Source organism: Penicillium odoratum (assembly GCF_028828045.1).
Source record: "Penicillium odoratum strain IBT 22623 chromosome Unknown utg000006l_segment0_segment0, whole genome shotgun sequence".
Taxonomy (NCBI): Eukaryota; Fungi; Ascomycota; class Eurotiomycetes; order Eurotiales; family Aspergillaceae; genus Penicillium; species Penicillium odoratum.
The window spans coordinates 3,735,054-3,760,842 of record NW_026643148.1 but is presented as its reverse complement, the minus strand read 5'-3'; the positions used below and the strand labels follow the sequence as shown (position 1 = coordinate 3,760,842).

At 49.3% G+C, this 25,789-nt stretch overlaps 9 protein-coding genes across 9 annotated transcripts; 3 read left to right on the top strand and 6 right to left on the bottom strand.

The window, feature by feature from the left end:
• Positions 1-106: 106 nt before the first annotated feature.
• On the top strand, positions 107-2,231 carry N7520_009778 (uncharacterized protein; the record flags this gene model as incomplete). The annotated part of the gene is made up of 3 exons (XM_057143712.1): positions 107-852; positions 973-1,960; positions 2,034-2,231. 3 exons carry the CDS (start codon positions 107-109, stop codon positions 2,229-2,231), a joined length of 1,932 nt encoding a protein of 643 aa, XP_056993000.1.
• Positions 2,232-4,301: 2,070 nt separating this feature from the next.
• On the top strand, positions 4,302-4,789 carry N7520_009777 (uncharacterized protein; the record flags this gene model as incomplete). Its single annotated transcript, XM_057143711.1, has 2 exons — positions 4,302-4,361; positions 4,412-4,789. The coding sequence occupies 2 exons, from the start codon at positions 4,302-4,304 to the stop codon at positions 4,787-4,789; spliced, it is 438 nt and encodes a 145-aa protein (XP_056992999.1).
• A 1,401-nt stretch (positions 4,790-6,190) lies between these two features.
• end3 (cytoskeletal adaptor protein SagA) lies at positions 6,191-7,515 on the top strand (the record flags this gene model as incomplete). Its single annotated transcript, XM_057143710.1, has 3 exons — positions 6,191-6,430; positions 6,487-6,718; positions 6,773-7,515. The coding sequence occupies 3 exons, from the start codon at positions 6,191-6,193 to the stop codon at positions 7,513-7,515; spliced, it is 1,215 nt and encodes a 404-aa protein (XP_056992998.1).
• Positions 7,516-8,028: 513 nt separating this feature from the next.
• Positions 8,029-10,801, bottom strand: N7520_009775 (putative SNF2 family helicase/ATPase PasG; the record flags this gene model as incomplete). The annotated part of the gene is made up of 4 exons (XM_057143709.1): positions 8,029-8,870; positions 8,924-9,644; positions 9,696-10,508; positions 10,571-10,801. 4 exons carry the CDS (start codon positions 10,799-10,801, stop codon positions 8,029-8,031), a joined length of 2,607 nt encoding a protein of 868 aa, XP_056992997.1.
• A 456-nt stretch (positions 10,802-11,257) lies between these two features.
• On the bottom strand, positions 11,258-13,526 carry N7520_009774 (uncharacterized protein; the record flags this gene model as incomplete). Its single annotated transcript, XM_057143708.1, has 2 exons — positions 11,258-12,904; positions 12,981-13,526. 2 exons carry the CDS (start codon positions 13,524-13,526, stop codon positions 11,258-11,260), a joined length of 2,193 nt encoding a protein of 730 aa, XP_056992996.1.
• A 1,127-nt stretch (positions 13,527-14,653) lies between these two features.
• On the bottom strand, positions 14,654-15,688 carry N7520_009773 (dual specificity protein phosphatase family protein; the record flags this gene model as incomplete). The annotated part of the gene is made up of 1 exon (XM_057143707.1): positions 14,654-15,688. The coding sequence occupies one exon, from the start codon at positions 15,686-15,688 to the stop codon at positions 14,654-14,656; it is 1,035 nt and encodes a 344-aa protein (XP_056992995.1).
• A 1,822-nt stretch (positions 15,689-17,510) lies between these two features.
• Positions 17,511-18,415, bottom strand: N7520_009772 (putative C2H2 transcription factor; the record flags this gene model as incomplete). Its single annotated transcript, XM_057143706.1, has 2 exons — positions 17,511-18,090; positions 18,147-18,415. 2 exons carry the CDS (start codon positions 18,413-18,415, stop codon positions 17,511-17,513), a joined length of 849 nt encoding a protein of 282 aa, XP_056992994.1.
• A 1,071-nt stretch (positions 18,416-19,486) lies between these two features.
• Positions 19,487-20,440, bottom strand: N7520_009771 (alpha/beta fold hydrolase; the record flags this gene model as incomplete). The annotated part of the gene is made up of 1 exon (XM_057143705.1): positions 19,487-20,440. The coding sequence occupies one exon, from the start codon at positions 20,438-20,440 to the stop codon at positions 19,487-19,489; it is 954 nt and encodes a 317-aa protein (XP_056992993.1).
• Positions 20,441-22,349: 1,909 nt separating this feature from the next.
• Positions 22,350-25,604, bottom strand: N7520_009770 (putative regulator of nonsense transcripts; the record flags this gene model as incomplete). The annotated part of the gene is made up of 1 exon (XM_057143704.1): positions 22,350-25,604. One exon carries the CDS (start codon positions 25,602-25,604, stop codon positions 22,350-22,352), a length of 3,255 nt encoding a protein of 1,084 aa, XP_056992992.1.
• Between the last annotated feature and the right edge of the window lie 185 nt (positions 25,605-25,789).

Genomic DNA, 25,789 nt, shown 5'->3' with positions numbered 1-25,789 from the left:
ATAAGCCTTGACTATATCTCTCTCCACCATGACATTCAGCCAGTCCAGCAGTGTCACTCCTGCCCCGCTCGACTCCGCTTGGCCACCGGCCCACATTTGGGAGACTATGGGTGCGGCAGACCGTGCCAGTTGGTTAGGGCAGATACAGAAATACAGGGCTAGACGCCTTGAATTGGATGTAGCAGAGACCGATCTACGCCGCAGAAGACCTCATGTGGACCTGCAAGATGACGATAATCTCGAAGAAAACCGTGAGCCTCCCCCTGAGGTCAAATCACTCATCGACATATTTCCGGGTGTCTCCGCCGCCCTTCTTATACGCGTCTTCGAGAGGAAGTTGAAGGCGACTGAACTTATACGCTTCAAAGAGAAGTCAGTCACCGAGCTAGATCAGGAGGATAGAGTCTTCAAAATGACCGAATCGGGAGGCACAGTGGGCTTCAAGAAGGCAGCAGCGTCGCTTAAGGACTGGGGCCCTAACTCTCGGATATGGACGACTTGCTTTCTTGCCTATCTGGCCGTTGTAGGGTACCTCTTCGGCGAGAAACATCCTAAGGCAATTCCCAACCTCCTCATGTTTATGAGGCAGATCCTGGACTTCGCTCAGACTTATCGGTGGTCGGAAGCAGTTCTCCCACTTGCCCTTAATTTCCACCAATACATACTGGATAAAGGAGAGCTATCGACGGACAACTACCTGGTCACGGGCCCATTTCGCGAGAAATACCTCCGCCACAATCTCACCCTACCTGCGAAGTCACCAACAAATCCTCCAGCCCGGCCTCGTCAAGCCAGGAATACCAGGTCTTCGAATAATGAGACAGAGGTTTGCGATAAGTTCAATACGATAGGGTGCTCCTGGGAAGGCTGCAAGAGACGTCATGAGTGCACGGCATGCGGCCTAAGCGAGCATGGTGCCTCCTCCTGCCGCAAGAAGAAGTAGCAAGCGATAGCTCTTGAGAACTGCACTAGTGACACCGGCAACGTTGTTCTTAACCCCTTGTCCCTAAGCCTCACACCGCAGGGGCAACCACCTAGACCAAACACTGCTATTCAATACCCCGTGTTCAACCCAGAGCTCCCAAGATTACAATCCTCTCCGTCACCACTCAATGCGAAAGGCTGGAGCAATCTTCTGCGCTACTATCCAGGCGATCTGGGCTCCACTATCGCTGGGATTCTGACCTACGGTGCCCAGGTTGGCTATAGGGGCAAGAAGCAGTTTCGCTATTCCTCTAACCATCACATACACGAACCCGGCATAATCACGGCCCAACTAGCAGAAGACCTCAACCTCGGCCGTGTTAGACTAGCCTCTAGGCCCTCCTTTGTTTCACCGCTTGGGTTGGTTCCTAAGCACGATGGGGGATGGCGCCGCATCCATGACCTATCTTGGCCGCCTGGACAGGGCCTTAACCAGGGCATACCGGACTCCTGGTCAGCGATCGAATACATGACAATCGATCATATCCACGAGCAGGTCATACAAGCTGGCCGAGGTTGCACAATCATCAAGAGGGATATCAAGGACGCCTTCCGAATAGTCCCCGTTGCCGAGGATAACCAACATCTCCTTGCCTTCCAGTGGAATGACTCGACTTACGTCGAATGCTGTCTCCCCTTTGGCCTCGCAACGGCCCCATTTCTGTTCAATCTCTTCGCCGAGGCATTCCATTGGATACTCCAATGCCACCTACCTGCATTCCATATCAATCATTACCTAGACGACTTCATCGTCATTGCCCGGTCTCCCTCGGTGTCCGAGCCCACGGGTCCCTTCGACGAGGTTTACAACAGGGTCACCGACTACCTACGTATCCCCCGCAATACCAAAAAGGACCAGCAAGGGACCTGCGTTACAGTCCTAGGTATCCAGATCGACTCTATTGCAATGGAAGCTCGTCTGCCACCAGAAAAGTTGTGCCGCGCCACATTGGACGCCGCAGCTTGTCTGACGGCAGTGAGTCTCTCACTCAAGCAAACAGAGCGCCTCGCAGGCTTATTAGCCTTCTGTTCAAGAGTTGTCCGGCTAGGGAGAACAAGGCTACAGTCTCTATACTCCTTCCAAGCCGTTTTCCCACATGGGAGTAGCGCGCGCCGCCGTATCCCCTACGAGGTACGTGACGATTTGGAATGGTGGAGGGACTCCTTGTCTCTCTTCAACGGCGTACTCCTCATTGACCCTTGCCGCCGCACTATCACGCATCTCTACACAGATGCTTCTAGTATAGGCCAGGGGCTCTTCTTCTTCTCATCCAAGTCTACATTAGACTGCTGGCTGGCCCATTGTCACCAGCTTCATCAAAGCAATGCTGCCACATTGGCCCTTGCTCAAGACGCACATGCGCACATCAATACTCAAGAAGTAGACGCTATCCTCCAAGGCTTCCTACTCTTCAGCCACCATTGGCTCCATCATACTCTCGTTATCCACACGGATAGCTCCACAGCGCACATGGGACTCAAGAAAGGCTTCCTTCATGGTCCGCCTAACGCACCTCTAAAGAGCCTACTTATCCTAGCGGCGGCGAGAGACATCCACATCGTGCCACTATGGCTCCCCTCCCGGGAAAATACATTAGCAGATGCGCTCTCACCTAATAATCTTGAAGACATTGCTAACATTTGTCCCCACTGGCAGGACCTCTCGGTATTGAACCGCCCGCGTGGTTCTCTTCACGAGCTCCTCAGCTCAATGCAGGCCACCTGAAACTGCTCTGGAACGGACTCAGCGCTAACACACGTTCCGTTTACCTCTCCGTTCAGCGTAATTACGAAAAGCACTGCGCGCTACAGAATCTATCCGCGTGGCCAGTTTCAAGGCATTCATTGACCTCATGGCTAAGCGCACGACTTCTTGGTAACGCTAGTCAAAAGGCCGTCAAGCCTGATACCGCACTCGCCGACCTAGCCGCTCTCCGAGCCTACCATATCGACAACTTCCTTGACGATAAACTCTTTGATAATAAGCATTTCCGACGTCTTATAGACGGCGCGAGAAGACTCAATCCCATGACAAAAGTACGGCTCAGAAAACCGATTTCGCGTGACACTATCACGAAACTATCCGCAGGCCTCGCCACACTCCCGTTACGTCCCTTAGAGATGACTGCGAACCTCCTAGACGACCTGAACTTCGCAACCGCGTGTCGGGTAGCATTTGCTGGGTTTCTCCGCCTCGGAGAATTTACCTATAAGACTGAAGACCTCCGCACACGTTCTATCTTCTCCACCACAAAGTTAACGCGCCCAGACGTCAGACTCTCGCCCTCGTTAGACCACGCGCAACTCACACTCAAGCGCAGTAAGACGGACCGCCGTCACGAAGGGGTGCAAATTATTCTTACAAAGACGGGAGACGGCGCATGCCCAGTTGACGCCCTTCGGAAACTGCTACTTCTCGACCCCAAAGGGCCCGACGCCCCATTGTTCTCCTTCGGCAGAAGACCATTTAGCCGCAACAACTTCCTCTCGACCTTATCTACTAAGCTAAGAGCACTTGGGATACCGACACACGGATATTCAGGTCACAGCTTTCGGAAGGGTGCGGCTCAGCATGCGCACGATAGTGGGATACTCGACGACCAGATTCAGATGCTAGGGAGATGGACCTCGGAGGCATTCAGGGTCTATTTTACGACGAATGCGTCAGTCCTTTACAAGCTCAACCACCAGTTCCAGACAGGCTCCCCGGCCCCGCTGTCTCTGCTGCTTCCACCACCGTCCCCTCCACCATCCTAGTTTGGCCCGGGTCATTTGGGCCTATCTGACGCCACGGTCTACGACCGCAGCGACAGGTAACCCGTTGCGGCCAAACTAAACTCTTCTTGCTCCTCTTGACTGTGTGAGGTCACCAATAAAGGGAGTGGTTTTATTGGGGTTGCCTCACAATGCCTGTAGCCTCACCATGTCTGTAGCCTCACGTGATATCTACACCGACATTTCCGAGGGCCTCTTCCTCCTACAACTGCCTCACGAGAGTCATTTGATGGCCTCTGCGGGTAGCTCGTAGCTCGTCATCTCTCAGGCAGTCAAGTGTCAATTTTGTCCCTCCCACCTTCCCTCTGTATATAGAATCCACTACAATACAGACACATTGCCTCCCTTCAAGGGAGCGCGGACGGGGCCTATCTGACGCCACGGTCTACGACCGCAGCGACAGGTAACCCGTTGCGGCCAAACTAAACTCTTCTTGCTCCTCTTGACTGTGTGAGGTCACCAATAAAAGAAACATATATAAGCCTCCTAAATACTAATATGCGCCATTTATTCAAAGTTCCCTGTATCTCTCTTTCCACACGATGCTCCAAAATATCATTATCCTCGATGCCAAGTCTTGCTTAGCAACTGCAGTGTCTGCGGTATTATTCATCCAATTGAGAAATAAGAAGCCATTTTCCAATAATGTCAGGCGGTTATCTCTATCATCACCAAGGTCATCTACAATGTCTACTTCCATCCACTAAGTCGGTTCCCTGGCCCAAAGTCTCATGCGATTTCTCGCATCCCATACTTTCGTCGTGCTATCAAGGGTACTCTGCCATTTGACATGCTTGATCTGCATAAGAAATACGGAGATATTGTTCGTATTGCACCAGACGAGCTTGCTTTCTCCCATCCCGATGCATGGAAGGATATCATGGGTCATAAGAACGGAAAACCCGAGATGGCAAAAGCCAGCTGGTTCTATCGCGTACCTGACGAGCCGCTTCATATCCTCAACGAGATATCGACGAGCATAAACGATTGCGCCGACAGATGGCCCATGGATTTTCTGAAAAGAGCATGAGAGGCCAAGAACCTATGATACGAAAGTACGTTGATATGCTCCTCGACCGATTGCGCGAGAACTGTGAAAAGGGCAGTGTGGTTATCTCTGATTGGTACAACTTTACCACATTTGACATCATTGGAGATCTTGCATTTGGGGAGTCTTTTGGTTGTCTAGAGGGGTGCAATTATGATGATTGGATAAGAGGAATTTTCGAAAGTATATACTTGAGCTCCATTTTGCAGGCTTTGTCACTGTTTCCGTCACTGAAAAGTTTTCTATTGTCTCTGGTTCCGAAGTCGATACAAGATGCTCAACAGAGACACAAAGTTTTTACTAAAGATAAAATGCTTCGTCGCATTGCTGTCAAAGAGGAACGCCCAGATCTCATTGAGGGGCTATTGAAAGAGAAAGATGACTTGGTAAGTCAACAACCAAATTGTATTGTCAGGGATATTGATCTGATTAGATCAGAACCTCGATCTGGACAAACTCGTTTCAAATGCCGAGGTCTTGATCATGGCAGGCTCCGAGACAACTGCAACTTTACTGAGCGGAGTAACCTATCTCTTGCTGCAACACCCCGAGGCTTATCAGATCTTGAAAGACGAGGTCAGGTCAACATTTCACAACGAGGAAAAAATCAACTTGATCAGTGTCAATCAGCTTTCCTACATGTTGGCCTGTCTCGACGAAGCAATGCGAATGTATCCTCCCCTCGCTAGCGGTCTTCCTCGAGTCTGCCCTAAAGGAGGATTCCAAGTCCTGGGAGAATACATTCCAGAGAACGTATGTATCACTTCAGGCATCTGATCTCCGCAATGTTCTAATATGCTTGCAGACTAATCTATCCATACATCAATGGGCGCTTTACCGTCGCGAAGAGTATTTCAGAGATCCGAACACCTTTCATCCGGAACGGTTCCTTGGGTCTCCAGAATTTAGGAATGATAAACGAGATGTCTTTCAGCCATTCCATCTTGGACCGAGAAATTGTCTTGGAAGAAAGTTAGTCGGCGCTGACACATTAAATTGGAATTGACTAACATAGAATTAGCCTTGCATACAGCGAAATGCGTTTGATTCTTGCTCTAATCATCTTCAATTTTGACATGGAAATTGCGGATGAAAGTCGTGACTGGATTGAGCAAAGGAATTTCCTCTTGTGGGAGAAGGGACCTCTAAAGGTCCATTTGACGAGGACAAGTGAATCATGCAAGAGTGTACAATAATGTAGATTTAATCAAATATATACATATTCCCCAAGCCGTAATGATTCCAAAACATATCCAAGCATTGATAATGAAAAATAAACATGATGACCTCAGATCCCCTGAAGGCGGACAGCGCGGGATCCACCAACCAACCCACCTGCGCCCCAAACTTCCCCATTCCTCCAACCAACGTTGAACAGACACCATGTCGTCCAAAAAGATCGAGCAATGGGAGATCGAAAGATACTGGGAGATCTTCGCCTCCCTCTCCAATGGCCAATCCCGCCTCAACAGCACCCAAGCCGCCTCAGTGCTACGAAACAGCCGCCTGCGCGATGATCAACTTGAGAAGGTCTGGGACATTGCCGACGTTGACGGCGACGGCGAGCTAGACTTTGAAGAATTCTGTGTAGCCATGCGCCTTGTCTTCGATCTTGTCAACGGCGTACGTACCCCGCCTCCTGCCTTCTACCCAACCATACTAACAGCTTACCTCAGGAGCTCCAAGAGGTCCCGGCCGTGCTACCCGACTGGCTAGTCCCCGAATCCAAATCACACCTCGTCCAGGCTACGAGAGCATTAAGCAGCCGCCCCGAACAGTTCGAGCGCATAGAAGATGAGGACGACTCGCTTGGTCTAAAGGATGGATTTGATTGGTACATGAAACCGGCCGATCGGTCCAAGTACGAGGATATCTACAATGCGAGCCGCAATCCGCGCGGCCAGATTACCTGTTCGTTCCGCCACAATGGTTTTGTGTTGACATGCTAATCTATTCTATTTGAAGTCGAATCACTAAGCGCTCTATATGACTCCCTCGATGTTCCTGATACGGATGTTCACAACGCTTGGAACCTCGTTAACCCTTCCTCCGGCGGAGCGATCAACAAGGACGCCGCGCTCGCTTTCCTACATATTCTAAACTACCGCCACGAGGGATTCCGCATCCCGCGCACCATTCCTGCATCACTCCGGGCCTCGTTCGAAAGTAACCAGATCGACTACCAGATTGATAACAACGCGCGGCCTGCGCAGCGCTGGGCTGGAGAGGGGAATACCGAGACAACGACTGGCCGGAAGGCCAAATTCGGCGACACTTATCTAAGCCGACTGGGTGTCGGCGGCAAGGGATCTTACCAGCCTAAGGGGACAGACTTTGGCGAGACGATCCAGGATGAAGAGTGGGAGAAGGTGCGGTTGCGTCGGGAGCTGGCGGAGATTGAGGAGAAGTTGAAGGCGGCTACTCAGGCCAGCGAAAGCCGGCGGGATCAGTCGCGGAATGACGGACGGCCGAATTGGGTGCTTATTAAGAAGGAGGCGCTACAGCTTTTGGAGTATAAAGAGCGGGAGTTGAGGGAGTTGAGGGAAGGGACGGGACGGTCGAAGGAAGGCCAGGATTTGGAGCGCTTAAGGGAGGATGTCAAGACTGTTGGGGATCAGGTTGAAGGGTTGAAGAGTCATTTATTGCAGCGGAAGGGTGTTCTTGCGGATTTGAAGAGCGATATTGAACATGAAAGGGCTCGTCGATGAGTGCTGGGTAAACTTCTTCCTTTGTTATATCTCTTTTATACTTACTCTGGGATCCGTCGCATCTTCAGCCTCTGCTATGATTATTTGTACAGCCATAAACCTAGGAGCTGCAGGCGCTCAATGGATTTATTCTTACCATGAATTCTTGGTAAATGTGATTTCAATCATATTGATTGCTAAAGCAAATTAACTGCCAAGGTGCATGTGTGATTGCCAGCTAAAAATAGGGTCAATGGACATCAGAGTTCATCTATGATAGCCCCCCCACCCCGGCAAGATCAAAGCAACTAACCCATAAAATACATGCTCTCTAAGCCCCATAACATTATGTATACAAGCCCGAACATAGTAAAAGAAGGAATCCACAACGCCTTTTCACCCACATCAAAACACAAACCCACAGATCACTATTGCTATGCCAATGAAGAAAAGGGTCATAAAATAACACAAAATGTCCCTGAGGACAAAGCAACCAACCCCTATCTCACAATTGTCGAGTAGTAGACGAAAAAATCAACCCATCAGAGTCTCGCCCGCATCTCGCTTAGTCTCAACACCAACAAAGGCCGGACCACTTTGATCCAGACCCTTCTCGGCACGAACATATGCCTCCTCACTGCGATCAGTGAGGATTTTAAGGTCCTCATCAGAGAGAATAGAGGCAGGGTCGGCTCCAGCATCAAACCGCTCAAACTCGTCAACTCCAAGAACTTTGCGAAGCTCCTCAAGATCCTGGGAATTGGCGTTGGTCTCCAGCAGAGACTTGAACTTGCCTTTCTGGATAACCAGCCTCTCAAGACGACGCTTGGCATCTGCCTTTTCCAGCAGGGTCTGCTCAACAGTGCCTTTGGTGGCAAGTCGGTACACAATAACAGGCTTCTTCTGACCAATGCGGTGGGCACGGTCCTGAGCCTGCAGATCCTGCTGAGGATTCCAGTCCGAGTCAAATAGAATGACAGTGTCGGCGGCAACAAGATTGATACCCTGACCGCCGGCTCGTGTGCTCAGGAGGAAAATCTTGACATTTTTATCAGTGTTGAATGCCTTGATCTGAGCCTGGCGGTCGGCTTGAGCGATTGCTCCGTCGATTCGGCAGCAATTCCATTTGCGAAGGGTAATGGCCCACTCTTCGATGATATCTAGCTGCACCTTGAATTGAGAGAAGATCAAGATTTTATGCCCCTTTTTCAAAAGATCAGGGACAAGACGATCCATAAGCTGCATCTTGCCTGACGCAGACACGAGGGACTCGTCGACTTCTCCATCCCAAGGCCAATAGAAATTGTGGGGCGAATTGCAGGCCAGACGGGCTTGCATTACGGGGTTTTGCAACTTTTTGTGGCCAATCTCCTTCTCTGTATGATTGTCAGCATTCACTCATACTTGCACCTGGGGTATAAGTACGTACTGGCGAGTTCAAGATTTTTCTGCAGCTGCTTCTGTGCCAATTCGGTTTCACTCTCCTCTTCTTCAACCTCCTCCTCATGAACCCCCATTTCCATGTTTCGCAGCTTTTCATCAAATGCCGCATCACTAATGTCCTTATATGTCCGAACAGAGCGTCGGCGACGAAGACCATTTCCATTTTTCTTCGCACTTTTGTTGGGTGAACCCTCTGTGCTGCTTTCACGTCGACGTTTCTTCCCTTGAGACGGAGACGGAGACTGAGTCGCGCTCTTGGCATTGAGACGCTCAAAAGCCTTTGTCTCCAAGTACTGGCGGCCGGTACCACTGAGAATTTCTCGATAAAGCTCCTTTTGCTCAGAACTTAATGGGGCGTACAAAATGTACTCCCGTTTTTTCGGCAAGGAGTGCTCAACATCAGTCTTGATGCGGCGAAGCAGGAACGGCTTGAGAATGGCATGCATACTTGACACCAAGTTGCGCTTTCGCTTCTCAATGAGATCTGCCTGGCTATTTTTATCCAGAACGGACGAAAAATCGAACCAACTTTCAAAGCTGTTCAGGTCGTTGAAAACATCGGGTAATAAGAAATGCAACAATGACCAAAGCTCAGAGATGTTGTTTTGAAGTGGGGTACCGGTGATCAGGAGCCGATTTGCAGAGGGGAAACTCAACAATTCCTGGATCAGCTTACAGTTCATGTTTTTCAACCGATGACCTTCGTCCTAGAGAATCAATTAGAATGTGGTTAACGTGACCAGGAAAAGAAAACATACCACAACGATGTATCGCCATTGGTACTGTGCAAGGGCTTTGCTGTCGTTGATACACATCTCATAGGACGTGCAAACAACAGGGAAGTCCATATTCGCCTGGTTTTTAGGATTCATGTACTTCTTCCGGATCGCCTCACGTCCTTTCTTACCCGTGTTGCTATGGTAAAGGACGGTTTCAATATCGGGGGTCCATCTCTTGAACTCATCCATCCAGTTACTGACAGTGCTGAGTGGTCCAACAACCAAATAGGGACCAGAAACGCCATTTTCTTTCATAAAAGCAATCATCGAGATTGCCTGTACAGTTTTCCCGAGACCCATTTCATCGGCAAGAATTCCACATAGTCCATTCATCCACAGGGTTTTCAGCCATTCAAGACCCTCCAGCTGATAAGTCCGCATTTGGCCACCGGATACGAGCTTGGGCTGTTGTGTAGCCACTAGTTCTTGCTCTCCGAGAACAGTGGGTTTATCCTCGAATTCCTCAGCCGCCTGCTGCAATGCCTCAGGTACCGTGGGATTATCTTTTGGAACTTCGACGTCGGCCTTTTTGAAGTAGCTGGCAATACCATTCCCTTTACCTGCATTCTTCTTGGGACGACCTCGTTGTTTCTTAGCAGGTGGCTCGCTTTCTGTGGTACTACCCTGCGGTGAGCTATCTTGCACTGCGCTGTGACGAGTCTGGCGGCGTTGGGTGGTGGTTTGGGGCTTGGATGTTTGCTCTTCGGAGGCTTCCCGCTTTTCTATCGCAGCTTGCTTTCGGGCTTCCTCTTGTTGCTTCTTCATCTTCTCCGACATGATTGCAACAAACACCTACAGGGAACACCAAGTTAGGTTGAATCCTGAAAGGGACGCAAGCAATGGCTACAACTTACTGAGCTGGTCCGCAACAGAGCCATCAACTGCTTGGTACTGTGATCGAGTTCTTCGATATTAGAGGCCGGATCAATATCCCCCTGCTGTAAATTTTCTTCCTTTCCTCCATTGTCGGACTTGGTGTCGTCGAGCCCAATGTCACTCGCCGCTGAAGAGGGCACCGTTGACTCAGGAGGCATAGTCCCGACCCGTGAGTCTGTGGTGGTTATGGGGGATGCCGTATCAGACATGATGATTTGAAACGAGTGTGTATGAATATGAATTCCGGGGGGGATCTGGAAGGGAGCCTAGATCTTGATCGAGTAGAGGTGGGCAGACGTCATTCGGATCCCCGAGAATCCAAGATCAAAGGAACGTGAAATGTCAAAGATTCACGAATGGAACCCGGAGTACGATATTAAAAATTAAAAAGAGATTCACAAGTATCGAAAAAAGACAATAGAGAAAAAAACAATCCCAATAATGAGCGATGAAGATGATGTTCAGTATCAGACTCAGAGGACGCGCCACTCTCGCGGCTTTTCGCGTTCATGCACGGACCAAGTCTAAAGTGCCGCTTGTCCCGATTTGGAAGGAACAACAAAAGTGGAAAGGAGGTATTCTGATTAGCACATAGTGGCATTGCCATACATGAGAGCGAAGAGCAGAGAGTGGGAGATACAAATACAGAGAGTCTCAAATTAGTCTTACACACCATCTTCAATCATCACCATCTCATCATCCGAGTCATTCGTCAGGGAAGCATCGATCACTGGAGTATCGATCGTCTCCAGGCTATCCTGATCTCCCTTCGATTCCCTCGGTGGAACATCGACCGATGCCACATAATCCTTCATAATCAAATCAATACCACATAGATCGTCATCAGTATCACCCCATGAGTTTCCGAAATCGGAATCACTGATGTAGGTTTTGTCGGAAGGTGGCAGATCACGCTGGTTTAGATACTTGCGAAACATGTCGTCGGGGGCATTATCCCGAATTGGCGACAACAAAGACAGCTCGAATCCTTCCTGCTGCTCTTTACAGAGCACATGCTCGGCTTCAACATCTTTATTGAACTCCTTCTGCCATTCCAATTTACCAGCTTCATACCTGGCTTCCTCAATCTGTTGCATGTAGCGCTCTTGTCCGACGGCCGGATCGATGAAGCGAATGGAGCTCATGGACCAGCAGCCGCCCAGCGAACGCTTCACTGGCATCAAAATCTCTTCATCTGAGTGATTCATTCGTCGAACTGAGAATAATCCGTGTCTGGGGGGATCATACACACGTTTGAGAGGTATTTGTAGCCGTTTTGGACGGACCAACGCCAACGCCTTGTGAATTTCTTTGCCAACTTGTAGCACATCAAGAGGCGGGCTTGAGCTTTCCACGAGCTGATGGGATAAAACCTTGGGCTTGATGGGCTTTCTCATCGGGGTATCATCGGGTGCTACACACGGTGACGAGTCTGGAATAGGGGTAGCATTTCGCTGCGGTGTGGTTACTGACAAGTACATCATAGTATCATCATCCTCGCCCTCTTGCTTCACCTCTAGATCGAATTGGTGAATCTGCGCTGCTCTCTCATGGCCGACCATCAAACGGACTAGTCCATCGCCTTCATGGTCGAGATTCGACTTCTGGACTTGATTTTCGGGATCCCAGTTTCGGAAGGATTTCCTCCAATTTTCACTAGGCTGTTTCTCTCCGGCCTTGAGTTTCACATCACGGAGGTAAACAGTATCCTTGCCCGCAACACATTGGATGTATCCCCGTCTGGTCTTGATAACCGGGTTATCTCCATCTCTTAGGAATTCAATCTCCTCTGTGAGCTCGGGGGCTAGGTTGAGATTCTCTTTCCATTTGAATTGTTCCGGTTCCAAGCTATTCTCGTCGTCCGGTTGTCGCAACACCACGAGACTGTGATCCCACTCTCCTGCTAAGTTTTGTGACAGTGAACGGCGGCGCAAGTACTGTCTAGCGGCTAGGATATCAGCGGCCTGGCACATCAAGAGATCAGGCAGTCGATCGGACATGATATCGTAAGTAGCCTGCTCGGTCAATCTGCGGAGAACCAGCTGGTGTGGTACATCATTGGTCTTGATATTACTGTTATCGATTTGCATCAGGGCATGCAACTGGTTGTCTCGCATTTTGGCGAGATGCAGGTTCTCTCGTCGGAATTGCTGGTTGCGAGTCTTCAAGAATTCCCTGAACTTGTTCCGTTCCCCCTTCTGCAAGTCAAGCTTGGCACAGATGTGGCTCCAGCTACTCCCAGCTTTGAACATGTTTTCGATGATTTCGACTTGCAACGCGGGCATGATATCAGCCCAGGTGGGGTTGGGAATCTATTGAACGAAGTTTCTAAGGTGAACGAGTTTCAACGGCGTGGACTTCGTCCACTGGACCAGAAATCAGACGTACCTTCTTCCCAAGGATCACTGATGTATCGTCCGGCTCATCTAAATCACTATCTTCAAATACGGGATCAGCACATTCTTCGGTATCACCACACTTGCTCTTCCCAGTCATGACTTCCATATTTTTCACATAAACAGGGTTCAACATGGTGTTGCTCGCCGCATAATTTTCCATATCATTTAAAGACACGTTCTCCATCTCATAATCGTCATCACCCGGCACCAGCGAGAAGTTAACGTTTCGACCAGTCTTCGAGGGACTCTTGTCCACGCGACGATTTGGGCTTTTCTTGAGGATCACTTTCATTGACCCAGTCGGTCGGTTCAAGTCGACTGTTGGAAACGCCGCAGGGGGCAAATTTGGATCAAACTCGATATTGGGCTTTCTCTGAAACAAGCGCGTCGAGCCATCGGGGTTTTGTATCAGGGTGCTTTCCCCTCGAGCACGACGCATTGACTGGAGCAGGACTGCAGTTGGTGACTCCTCATTGGATTCACCATATCGCGAGGGAGCTCGGATGGTGGCGCGAAGTTTCATGCGGTCACTCATCTTGATGTCGGGGGTTGACGCGTTTTCAGGGTTTGAAGACTTGTCAGAGGATGAGAATCATCTTCGACCGCGAAATGAGAATGTTTCTCAGTTCCTGGAAGAAATCTCCCAGCTTTTGAGGGGGACAAAATGATGTCAGAGATAGCTTTGACGAAAAGGATGGTTATGCTGGTAGCATGAGATGGTTAAAACAACAACTTGAAGGAGCATGTTGAGGGAGAGGTCAGGAACATCAATTATGAAACAAGACTAGTATCTCATACGCAAATGGGGTTGGGGATGCATTAATTGAAAAAGGAATCCGAGATGGATCACACACGACGCAGCGTACGGGGACGTGGTTATGATAATCGAGTGTGATTGTTGATTTATTCTCAATCTGAAATATCACTTTGCTCGCATCCCCGGGTATACGGCAGCGAGTAGCGGCCTTGAGGATAGAACCTTTTAGCGTAGCGTCTATTACCTACGTATTATATTATATCTCCTACTTAGTGTCCTACTTAGTGTCCTACTTAGTATCCTATCTAGTATTCTACCTTCTTCTATACCAGTCTAGTTAAGTAGCCAAGGGCTCTCTGAATTTATATAGCAGAATAGAAAATAAAGAGAAAAAGGGTAAAGTAGAAGGGGAAGGTTAGGTGGAGGTTTCAAACATATATCTAAAAAGTCTACAATATATCTAAGTAATAGAGGGGTAGATTAGCTTAGTATGTAGTATTTATGATTTTCTGCCATTTATTATATGATTTTAAAGGTTCTATCCTTATGGCCGCTACTCACCTCTATATGGGTATCATACTGGAGTAGGTAAACTTGAGGCTACCTGGTTAGGCCCTGGGTAGGCTATAGGGAATATGATTTATTTGTGTCGAAGCCATGGTTATGTACAAGTATGTTCCTAATCGGTTTAGACAGTTGTACAAGAGTAATTTAAGGGGTACGTGGAGCAATTACTCGAAACCAATGTTGTTCTATAGGAGCTTTACTAAGCTTGAAAGATATGCAATCGATTTTTGTAGGTATATGCCAGGTCACGAGTTGGGAAAGTAAAGGAATTCAAGAATTTGAAAGCAAAATTCATATCATTGAGCTGCAATTCATTTGCATTATCAACGAAGCTCAATCTAAGCCACACGGTCTTGAAACGGTGCAACAGGCTTTCGGTCTAGCAAATCATCCGCATCCATATCCATATCCATATCATCGCTGTCAAATTCCGCATCCTGATACATGCAATCAGCGAAGCTTCGCTTCTTCGCTAAAATGACAGGCGGGACAGGTGGAGGAGCAAGAGTCAAAGTCCCCATTTGAACTGAATTGCGCTTTGCATTTTCCACATCTCGCTTGGCAGCAAGAATAGAATCAAAAGCAGTAAGAATGCGCTTCAAAGAATCCTCAATCGAAACGCAGAACCGATGCTGCTGAACCATGTGCGATGCTTGAATCGCATCCTGGTTTAGCATGGCCATGAGATAAGCAATGACCACAGCGGCAGAACGCTCATTGCCAGATTCGCAGAAGACCAAAACTTTCCTCTTGATAGTAGAATCTGCCGAACCAATCGGACTTTCATTCGAAGCTAGCATATCCAGCCCAGCAAGATGATCATTGATGCGACGAATCGCGCGTGGAAACGCAGAGATCAACTCCTGATTATCGAGGACATCAATCGTATCAGCCAGGATACCAATCTCGGCAGCGGCCTTTTCACCCGAGACTAAGCGCGCAAGAGCTGAATGCGTATTCCTAATTCCGAGAAGAAGTGTAAATCCTTGGGTGCGGAGGTGTTCACGGTCCCGGAGACATGATGAGGGGCCTAGAGAGAGGAATGGGAGAATAGGCTGAGCCTCACGACGCATTTCATAGCTCCATTGCGAATATTTGAAGCGACGTGTGAAACCGTCTAATTGTGCGTGGTTGAAGAAACCTGGTGGAATGAAGTCGCCTTCGGCGAACAAGTGGGTGGACTGGCGGAGAAGCTTGTTGTCAACGATGACAGTGTCATTCTCATCCTCGTGAAAATCCTGGCCAAAGAAGGATAGAGTTGCATTTGCGCTTGATTCTGCTGGGTATTTGAGAGTTGAGCTGTACTCTTGTGTGCGCGTGTAGGAAGCATTTTCATTATGAGACATTGGGACTTCTTTTGATGAGCTGGCCATGATGTCGGTTTAGAGCAGGACCAGTTGACGTGACGCGGCAAGTCGATTTGGCTTTTCGTGAAGATTGGCTGAGTTTGGTATTGATTGGAGAGTTGTTGATGATATGTGAGAGAATTGACTCCTTCAGAATTTGAGAAGAGCCCAATTCACATGCTCACACTGATACTGACAATCGGATTGTTGTATGTAGTGAATTGGAGTTGAAGTTGAAGTTGGGGTTGAGGACGCGTCGATAATCAACGACCGTCCATCTCTCACTTTCCAAACTTCTCACAAGTCCGTGTCCGCGTTTTCAAGAAGGAAGGTGGTCACGCGCATCTGCATCGAATTAAGCTGTGGTCAATGCCTCTCTTTCACCCTGGCAGTTGCCCATGGAGGGGCTGGATTAGGTAAGCCGTCTATCGCTGTCATCGACTCGGATACACCGGTGCATATCTAATTTTACTACTCATACTGAAAGAAGCTTCATAGTCAAACCCGAATCTGGCTGAATGAGCCGTCAAGAAGCAAAGCAGTTCTCCGCCACATTCCCATCTATGCACGAGTATCAACTGTGGCGCATCCCGGCGCAACCCCGATCCCGTGGCTATCAATCAATCCAAAACCCGGTTTCATGACTCACTGTTTGTCAGCAGCACAGCACAGTTGCACAGTCACTCAGATACCGACAGCGCCAGCCTAGCACCAGCCTTGAATGTCCACAAGGCTCTAGACCTGGAAGCCTGTTAGGTATGACTCTCGGGAGCCTGAGCCTTGACCACATTTGGCCCACAGCAATGAGACCTCATGGAGACTGGACGGAGAAAACGCCTAACGCCGAGAATATGTCTCATTCTCAGTCCACTCGCGCTTAGGCCGTCAGCAGAGACGATCAGGAGCTATCCGCCGGTGCCCGGGCAATGATATTCGTATCCTTGATCCGACCCTTTCCGGCAGCCTTGTCATGACCGGGGACGTATATGTTACTACGATGCGCTAGGTGATGCGAGCGGGGAACGTTTTGGGACTAGGCGCAACGCCTAGTTTGTGGATCGAGCTAATGAACCTACCAACATGCGAGGTAAGCCTATGAAAGACAGCAGACTGTCATATCTGCTGTGGTCTCCTGGATTGGGTAAATGTTCTTAACGGTTGACCGTCTTCTTACATGCGAGGCTTGGGCTTACGGGTCCAGAACAGTATATCAAGATAGCTGTCGCTTGCGTAATAAGGCTCCAGCTGGGTAGGTATTAGGTCTAACTGAGAACCTGGAAAATAGTATTGCATGCTGTGGGGCTCCTCTTTGGTTTGCCTTGCTTCCCATGTGCCCATGTGGGACCGCATTACTGGAACCATGCCATTAGTTTAATGACAAGCCATAAAGTAAATAACCCGGTTGGTAGATGCTGCAAGGCTGGAGCCAGCGGTTAATACCGTGTTCATGACTTTTATTACAGTTCGACTGGCTACTGCTACTAGAGTTGAATCATATACAGGTATAAGTCGTATGAGATGTTGATAAGAAAATTAACTGAAATCAAAGAGAACAAGGTATTGCACGGCATCCTTAGACCTGGGTATATGAGGAGATAACACACAATCTTGAAAGCTCTGGATAAAACACCACTATCCCATGTCAAGCAAGAACGCCGTACCATGGTGGCCAGGAAGATTCTCGCCAGAGGCATAAGCACAGCCGAACCCAAGATGCTAAACAGTAACCCAAACAAGCGAAATTCCAAGCCGTTTGGAATATTGGGCGAACGCCTACAGAATGCACGAACAAAACAGGAGAGATAGAATAGAAAAGCCATAAGAAGCGTGCAGACATGAATGGAGAATATTAGACTTGGGGCACAGCAGTCTGAGGGACGGGAGGAAGAGAGTGTGACACAGGCACTGTAGTATCGGGCTCGGACTGGGCAGGCTGGGGGATCGATTGTTGAATACCTGCCACAATGCGCTCCAGTTCCTCAAGGCGACGATCCTTCTCTTGTACCTCACGACGTAGTCGCTTCACCTCGTTATGGAGATCGCCATTTTCCTCTTCTGGCAGTTGTTCCTCGTGAGGCGAGTCAAATCTTCGCTTCACACCGGTGGCGGGAAGTGAGTTGGCACGGACACCCTCGAGCTCATTGGCGCGATCCCAAGGCATTTCAACCACAAGACCCGTAGAGCCGTCATCGGTGTGCATGTGGCGACGTCGTAAATGTTCCCGAAGATTCTCTTGCCGAGTAAAGCCGTTGCCAGTGCTGCGATTGCAATCGGTATAAGGACACATGAGGGGCTTCTTGGCGTCGGTGTTCTTTTTGTGGACTTCACGTTGGTGGCGCAAGAGACCTCCTGAGTAGGTGAATCCTTGAATCTTGTCACAGCCTGGTTCATAGCATTTGTAGGGGCGATCATGTTTGTCCATGTGTTTACTAAGATGTGGTTAGTGGGGTGTGCATATGATGTCAAAGGGGGGTAAAATACTCACTTCCATTCACATGGACGGCGGAAAATAGGAGGTTGGGTCTGACAATCTGGATGATCACAGTAAATCTGACCTTCAGGGTTCTTAGGGGGATCCCTGGCGCGTCGGACAGACAGGCGCGGGCGCGTGCCCTCTATATTGTAGTTGATCGGAGCTTGTTCGTTCATTCTTGCAATTGAAAGAGATTCCGCAGTAGAGGCGAGAACTGAGGCAGCAGCAGCTCCGTGTGGAGCTTCACTTCGGGGGCTAGGATAGTCAGATCCGTCACCCATATCGCGTTCGACCCCACAATAGTTGTAGGATATTGTGGTGGGAATTGAAGATACCGAAGACAACGCGTCGATCACTCAATAAAAACAAGTGGAATAGGGGGGAAGGTAGATTAGAAAGAGGAATAAACCACAGACAGTGAGTCTGACAGTGAAATAATAAAAAAAAACTTCTGATTCTGTGAGGTTCCAAATAAGGCGCGGCTTTGGATAGATGTAGTTTGGAGAAGTGGAAGTTGCCAGACTTTTCAGGTTGAAAAACCAGGCATCCCCTTCGGGACTATATATACGCAGGGCGGTACCAAACTAGCCGGATTTTACCGCTCCCGCCACTGTGGCGCAGTTAGCGCTTCTAGTTTTCCTGTATGCAGCGCTTTGCTTTGATGTATTAACGGTGATGCCGATCAGCTGAAATATGGGAAAAAATCTCGTCGCCTTGCTTCTCTGTACGTGTACGTGTACATGTACCTTGACCTTGTACATATGTAGGGAATAATAGCAGGCTTATTAATCCAATCTAAAGTGGCAATATACTGAAAATGAGTCATAGACATTATCATGGTAGTACCAGGTTATCGGTAAACCTTCAGGTACCATGACATGACAGCCTTGACGCCCAGTCATACACTAACTACTAACGAGTTTAGTTCATAACTTAACAGCCGACCATATCAGGCAGCTATTGCGGCCTGAAAGTCAAGTGGCGGTGGTTTTCGTGGGGAAAATTATATAAGCAAATGATTTCCAGGCGACTAGGCTGCCGTTTTCTAAAATGGAATGCAGCACGTTTTTGTTCTAAGAAAAGATATCTTCAGGGATTTAAGCATGCAAATCTCGAAGGCTATGCGTATGATCTATTCATAGTGAAAACATTTTGTTAGTTAGGGCTATGCCCATGGCTATGTTAAAGCGTAGATCATAGCCAATAGGTGAATATAGTGCACATCTATTTAATAGGCTCCAGGAATCTCAACGATCTGTCTGGCTGACATATTGGGCTTGAAAATAAAGCCAAAAGAGGTCCACGAAGACTAAGCGGATCTGGTAAATTTCGGTGAAACAAACTTGGAAAAGTCACAGCTTCTGCACTGTCCCAGCTTGGGCTTGCTTCACCACCCAATGAATTTCATCCGTCACCACGTCCGGCCTCAAAAGGTGGACATTATGCCCACAGTCCGGTAAATATACGAGACGAGTATTGGAAGAAATTCTCAGCTGCTCCTCTTGAAGATCTTGATCAACAGCAGGCCAACGATCAAGCAGGTCTCGGAATTCCTTCTGCTGCTGTACGGATCCATACCCCACCTCGACGCCTCGTTGGTAGATACGCTCATAGTCCCTGGCGCCATTGCAGCGAATCACACTCACAGGCTTTGATCCCATGGCCTGGTTCTCTAGCTGCTTTTTCTCCGCCAACGTATGACAGACTGCCACGAGAGAATTTGCCTCCGCTTGCGCCGCCTCAGCTCCGCGGGCAATATCAATTGCACGCTCCCGCCACTCATCTCGAGATAGGACGGTGTCGGCACGGAGCCCTGTTACCTGGGAAAATTTGAGATCGCCCTGTACCGCGCTGACGCTAGGATCTGGGATCCGAAAATAGTCGCTTTGTCGCTCTGTGGAACTTTCGGCAAGGACCATACCGGCCACGTCGCTGGGGTATAAGTGGAGATATTCTCGGGCGATAATCCCCCCGTAGGAGTGGGCCACTAGTACTAGGGGTGGGTATAATCGCATTGTGTGGAGCAGTTTGTGTAGTTCTTTGGCTGCAATGATGGCTGATCCTTTGGGGCCGGAGCTGGGGTCGCTACGTCCAAGCCCTGAACGGTCGTATAGGAGTATACGAGCAAACCGGGCTACAAGAGGGGTAAGGGCTTTGTATGATGACGCGACATCGCCAGCGCCGGGGAGAATCACCACTAGGGGATCCGATGTGCGGGGAGGGCCGTTGACCGAGGCAAATAGATAATGGCCAATGCTAACCATTGAATCCCCTGTCTGGGCTGACCAATTCGGTTCAGATTCCATAATTTGCTTATTTTAGGTTGAAAGTTCATCGGGGAACTTTAGTGATAAGCGAGTCTCCCGTCAATTATTTGCTGGGCACATGACTATAGAGCGACACTATGTTTCAATTTATGCTTTGCGTTCCCCCATGCGTGTGGCATTATACATATCCTGAAAAGCCCTTATCACGCTAATATATCACTTCAAAAAGGTATGAGCCCAGTTCCTTGCGGTTTACAGGATTGAATTGAATTGGTTAGTTTCAGGTTAGTTTCACCCAAGCATTCTCTATTAATAGTCCCACATCAGGCTGATGCTATACTTCGTCGAGCTATAAATCCACCAGTACACTCAGCGTAGCAGCACGAAATGTAGACAGCATTTCATAAACGCAATTTCGGATTCCAGGTGTAGTTGTTGAATGATGTCTAGGTTTGCAAGGATGAATGCTTGACCTCTTCGGATTGCTTGACTGATCTCTTGACATAGAGTGGCAGATAAAAAAGAAAAAAGCCAACTCGTCCTCAGAGCAAGGACTGCAAAAGAGATTTCATCGCAAGGCCCTTTGACCCCTAAGAGCCATCTGAGTTCTGAGAGAGAAGCAGTCTATAGGTTCATTATTCCGGCATTACACAAGCAATGTTACTTGTTTTCTCAAGTTCTGTCAAGACCTAGAGCATTTTCTCAACTTAACTTTTCCTCGCAGTAGAAACAGACATTTCAACTAACCGGGTCGCAACATGCGGCATGTTGATCAGCATCGCACGAGCTATACGTCGTCTCGCCATCTGTGGCCGTGCTCAATAGGTTCGCATGTGTACCTTTGTCAATTGTCAGCTCAAGTCCAAATACAAAAAAAGCCTAAGCAATGCTCAATACAATTATTTCCTACGTAAAGGAACGATAGAATAGGATATTCGTTCAGCTGTTGACAGCATAGACCAGGCGGGCCAGCGTGGATCGGGTTGACAGGCTTGATGCATGAGAATTCGCAGGTCGCAGTCGCGACAAGTCCGAACAAAGTAATCAATCTCATTTTGAACTTTAAACCGTGGCTCAGTGGGAATTGGCGTATTTTCAGGAGAAGATCTGAGAGTTTTCGGTATCTGCGAACGGGTGTTCACGATCCGAGATTAAAGTGGATCTGGATCGAGTCAAATCTTGAAAGCTTATAACGAGTGACGTCACTTCATGCAGTAGTTCGATATCATGCAGGCTATTGCTGGGGATGCGGTGAGGCGGTTATGCGGAACGTGCTGCAGGAGAGAGATCGGACAAGTCCGATATGCAGGGTCGAGATCCCTGTAAGATGCTCATAGGTCAAGTACCATATTTACTACATTGTGAAAGAGAACTGAGCTACAGTACGGGTGAAAGCATGAAAAACATGTATGGTCTCGATTGCTCAAAGCAATAAGGTAAGCTAGAAGTTCTAAGACAAAAATTGCTAAGAATCGAGCCCAAGCGGGTAGGGTAAACTCTCAAAGCTGCCCGAGAACTTCTTACTGGCTCAGCTGGGCGAGAAAAGATAACAACCGACGATCGCCTGTTCAGGATAGGAACCTGGGCGAATGGAGGCGGTAGAACATCACTAAGTAGTCTCGGTCCAGTGATAACCATGCAGGGTAAGAACGTCAGGTGACAAAACATCCTATCTGGGCCCAAGGGGAACTGGTCCATCAAGACCGAACGAGGAGTCGAGATCGACGGGCAAATTCGGAGAAATCGAAGTGCCTGACGAGTAGCGGACTGACCTTAGCCTCGGCAATCAAATGTCCTGATCGGCTTGGAAGAAACGGACGGGCAAGACTCTGGTGGAAGAAACCCTGACATTTCGTGCGAAAATCTGCTTCCTCCGGGGGTTACAAGAGAGAGAGGGCAGGCCTGTTGGAGGCTAGCTCTGACATGCAGTGGCTGTGATACCCTCTAATCAATCGTAGTTGCCGCCGACCTGGCTAGCGAATGCAGTGGAAACACTGCGGGCGTCATCGTCATCCTGCAGGTGCTGACCAGGGACACCACGAGTCACGCGAATGCTGGCGGAGCTTCCTCCGAAGATACTGCCGTTGTCGGGAACGCCAGTGCGGTACGGCTCGCGGCCACCAGACTCCACGTAGCGCTTGAGGCGATCGGATTGGCTGAGACTGGCTTGCTTGCTCATGTCATTGATACTGAGGCCAGTGAGACTCACACCACCTTGGTCAACGCTGCGGCCATCAATGATGCTTCCAGTGACATCGGACTCGGTAGCGGCGACGGATTCGCCAGCAACACTTGGCGCACCCTTCGCCCGATTGCCATTGGCACGGCGACCGCCGGGCATAGAGGGCCAGCCATCTTGGAAGCTCTGGAACATAGGCGGGTATCCAGAGGGAATGCCGACTCCTCCACCAAGAGCAGAGGAGTGGACAGAAGAAACGTCATCAGGAATGTAGCCTACGATAGAGCCCGCGTCAAAATCACGAGGGTGACCATTGCGGCCGTTCACAGAGCCATTGTTGGCATTGGATGCCTGGTTAAAGGACATCTGGAAACGCTGCGGGCCTCGGTAAGCCTGCTTGGGCCGGCTAAACTGAATAAGAGACTCCTGCAAGTTGGACAAGGGACCTTCCACAAGGCAGTGCTTCTCTTTGAAGTGCTGAAGAAGGCAGTTCCACAAAGGGTGCTTAGAAAGCACCTTCGGGTTGCCAAGAATGACAAGACCGTAGCGAGCGCGGGTAAGAGCGACGTTAAGACGACGTGGGTCACTCAAGAAACCGATACCCTGGTGGTCGTTGGAACGGACACAGGAGAGAATAATGTAGTCCTTCTCACGACCCTGGAACGCATCCACGGACGCCACTTCAATTTCCTTGTAATGCTCTTTCTTGAAGGTTCCATTGGCCTGCATGGAGCTAACAATGTAGCTTCGTTGACCCTCGTAAGGCGTAATGATACCGATACCCCCGGGCTGCACGCCCGCCTTGAAGAATCGCGTGATGATCTTCTCGACGTTAGTAGCCTCGGTGCGGTTCAGGTACGAGGTACCAGAAGCCGAAATTTCCTCGTTACCTAGGTTAGACCAAAACATCATGGGATCGTCAATCATGGGCCATGGGAAGTCAACGTCGCGGCGAAGGCGGTCTGCAATGGTGATACCATTCTGCAAGGATCCCTCGTAGAACATGTTCGATGGGAATTCAGAAAGACAAGGGTGCATACGGTACTGAACGTTAAGACGGATTGGGGAGCAGCCCAGAATGACCAAGCGTTCGAAAAGAGACTGGTTCAAGCCAGCCTTGGCGGCCTTCTTGTTCATGATGACAGGTCCAAGCTGCTGGTGATCACCAACCAGCACGACCTGCTTACAACCAAGAACCAAGGGAATCATGCACTCCGGCTCGGCGGACTGGGTGGACTCGTCAATGAGAACGGTTCGGAACTTGAACTTGGCAAGACGAGGATCACCAGCACCGACACAAGTGCAGCAGATGACATCCGCGTTGCCCAGGATCTCGCGCTCAGCTGCACGTGTCAGCTGCTTCAAGCGCTTCTCGTCCTGGCTGGATAGTTCGCCAAGTTCAGCCTTCAGCTGATTGAGCTTGACTAGTTCTATGTTGCTGTCATTCATGCGCACTTGCTCATGCAAAGACAGGAATCCAACGGGGGATTCCACATCCTCTCGAGACTTGGCAGTCACTCGGACCGTCTTCAGGCCAGTCCGATGGATACGCTCACAGAGCTGATCAACCGCAACGTTAGATGGAGCGCAAACCAAGATCTGACCACCATTGAGCTTGGCAAGATGGTAAATGATCGTAGCCGAAGTCACAGTCTTACCAGTTCCAGGAGGACCTTGGATCAGACTCAGGGGTCGTTGCAGGACGCTCTTCACGGCATTGATCTGACTGCCGTTCAAATCGGGAAGTCCAGGAACACTGAACTTCTTGGGAATCGCGGTCTTCATGGCAGTGGCGGCAACTTCATGACCAAGAAGGCGGTGGAAAATATAGCCAGAGACACTCATTTCGTCCACGGCAAATGTCTTCATGGCGAGTTGCATACGATCAAAAGACGTCGATTTCCACACGTAGTCCGCGGTGAAGTTGTGTGTGCACTCTGTGGGCACGGATTTATGATCACCCTTGGAACGCAACTCAATCGTAACCTCATCAGACTGGTTGTTCGGGATCTTGATAACATAGCCAACACCCTCCCACTTGGACCGAAGTTCACCAGTGTATTTCAATCGCATCTCGTCGCCAACAGCTAGCTTAACATCACCGAGTTCGAGTTTCGGCAGAACGAAACTTGCAAGATGCTTGTTGTTGAGACCGAGATCCCAACGCACAATAAGACCATCCTGTGACTGGGATTCCTTGAGTTTGCGGTCGTAGTCGGCTTCGATTTTCACTAGTGGGCCAAAAATGTTCTGGTACTGGTATGCATCGTCGTAGCGCAAAAGAACCGGCGCTGGTTCATCATCGACAGCGGTAGATTTCTCCAGATCCTCCAAAGTTGCCTGGGAGTTTTCCTTCCACATTTCCTCCAACTTGGCGATCAACTGAGGACTGAGATGGCGAGCGCGGAGCTGCTCCTGGTCAGTGGGAGAGCCCACAAGCCATGACAAAAATGAGCGGTCCTCAATAAGGGGCTGCCAGCGAGAGGTATCCCAGTTCATGTCCTTAGAAGATGGCATGGCCGCACATGGCTGTCGGCACAGAAGAACCACCACGGTGTCGGATTTCGCAGGTATAAAGCCGAGCAGGAAAACATTCTTAGTACCGCAATTGTAGCACTCCAAGATAGTATCACCAAGAGATGAGGCTGGGTGCAGCTGAACCTCCTTGTGGCGGGCTCTCACGAGATGATTGACAATATGCGAGGACGAGGTATTGCCACGGGCGCTGCAGAACCATTTATTGCAGGAAAGACATTTCACAACACTGCTAGGGTTGTGGATACCACAGTAAGCACATGCATGAGCAGGGAGCTCTTTTTCTTCCTCCGCATGTCTATGGCCTTTACGGTTTCCATTAGCAGGGCCACCGACCGTGCTTTCCAAGTCGTCATCTTCTAGGATATCGGATCCCTCATCTTCGTCATCATGTCGGCGCGGTCTAGCCCTACCGAGCGCATCTGTCGTGTGATCATCCAGCTCCACCACTGACGCATCATCAGCCATCCCCGGAGGATAGTTCTCCATTATGCGGGTTCTTGAAAGCGATCCGAGAGTCAAGAGTTGTAGAGTTCAATCGGAAGGAAAAGCCGATGTCCAAGTTTCGTAGAGTAAGTGTCGAACCCGAATAGCAGAAATTGTTCGAAATTTAATCAAAGGAGCGTAGAGGACAATCGGGTCATCCAGGGCGGGTTTCTCAAGTGCCCGGTCTG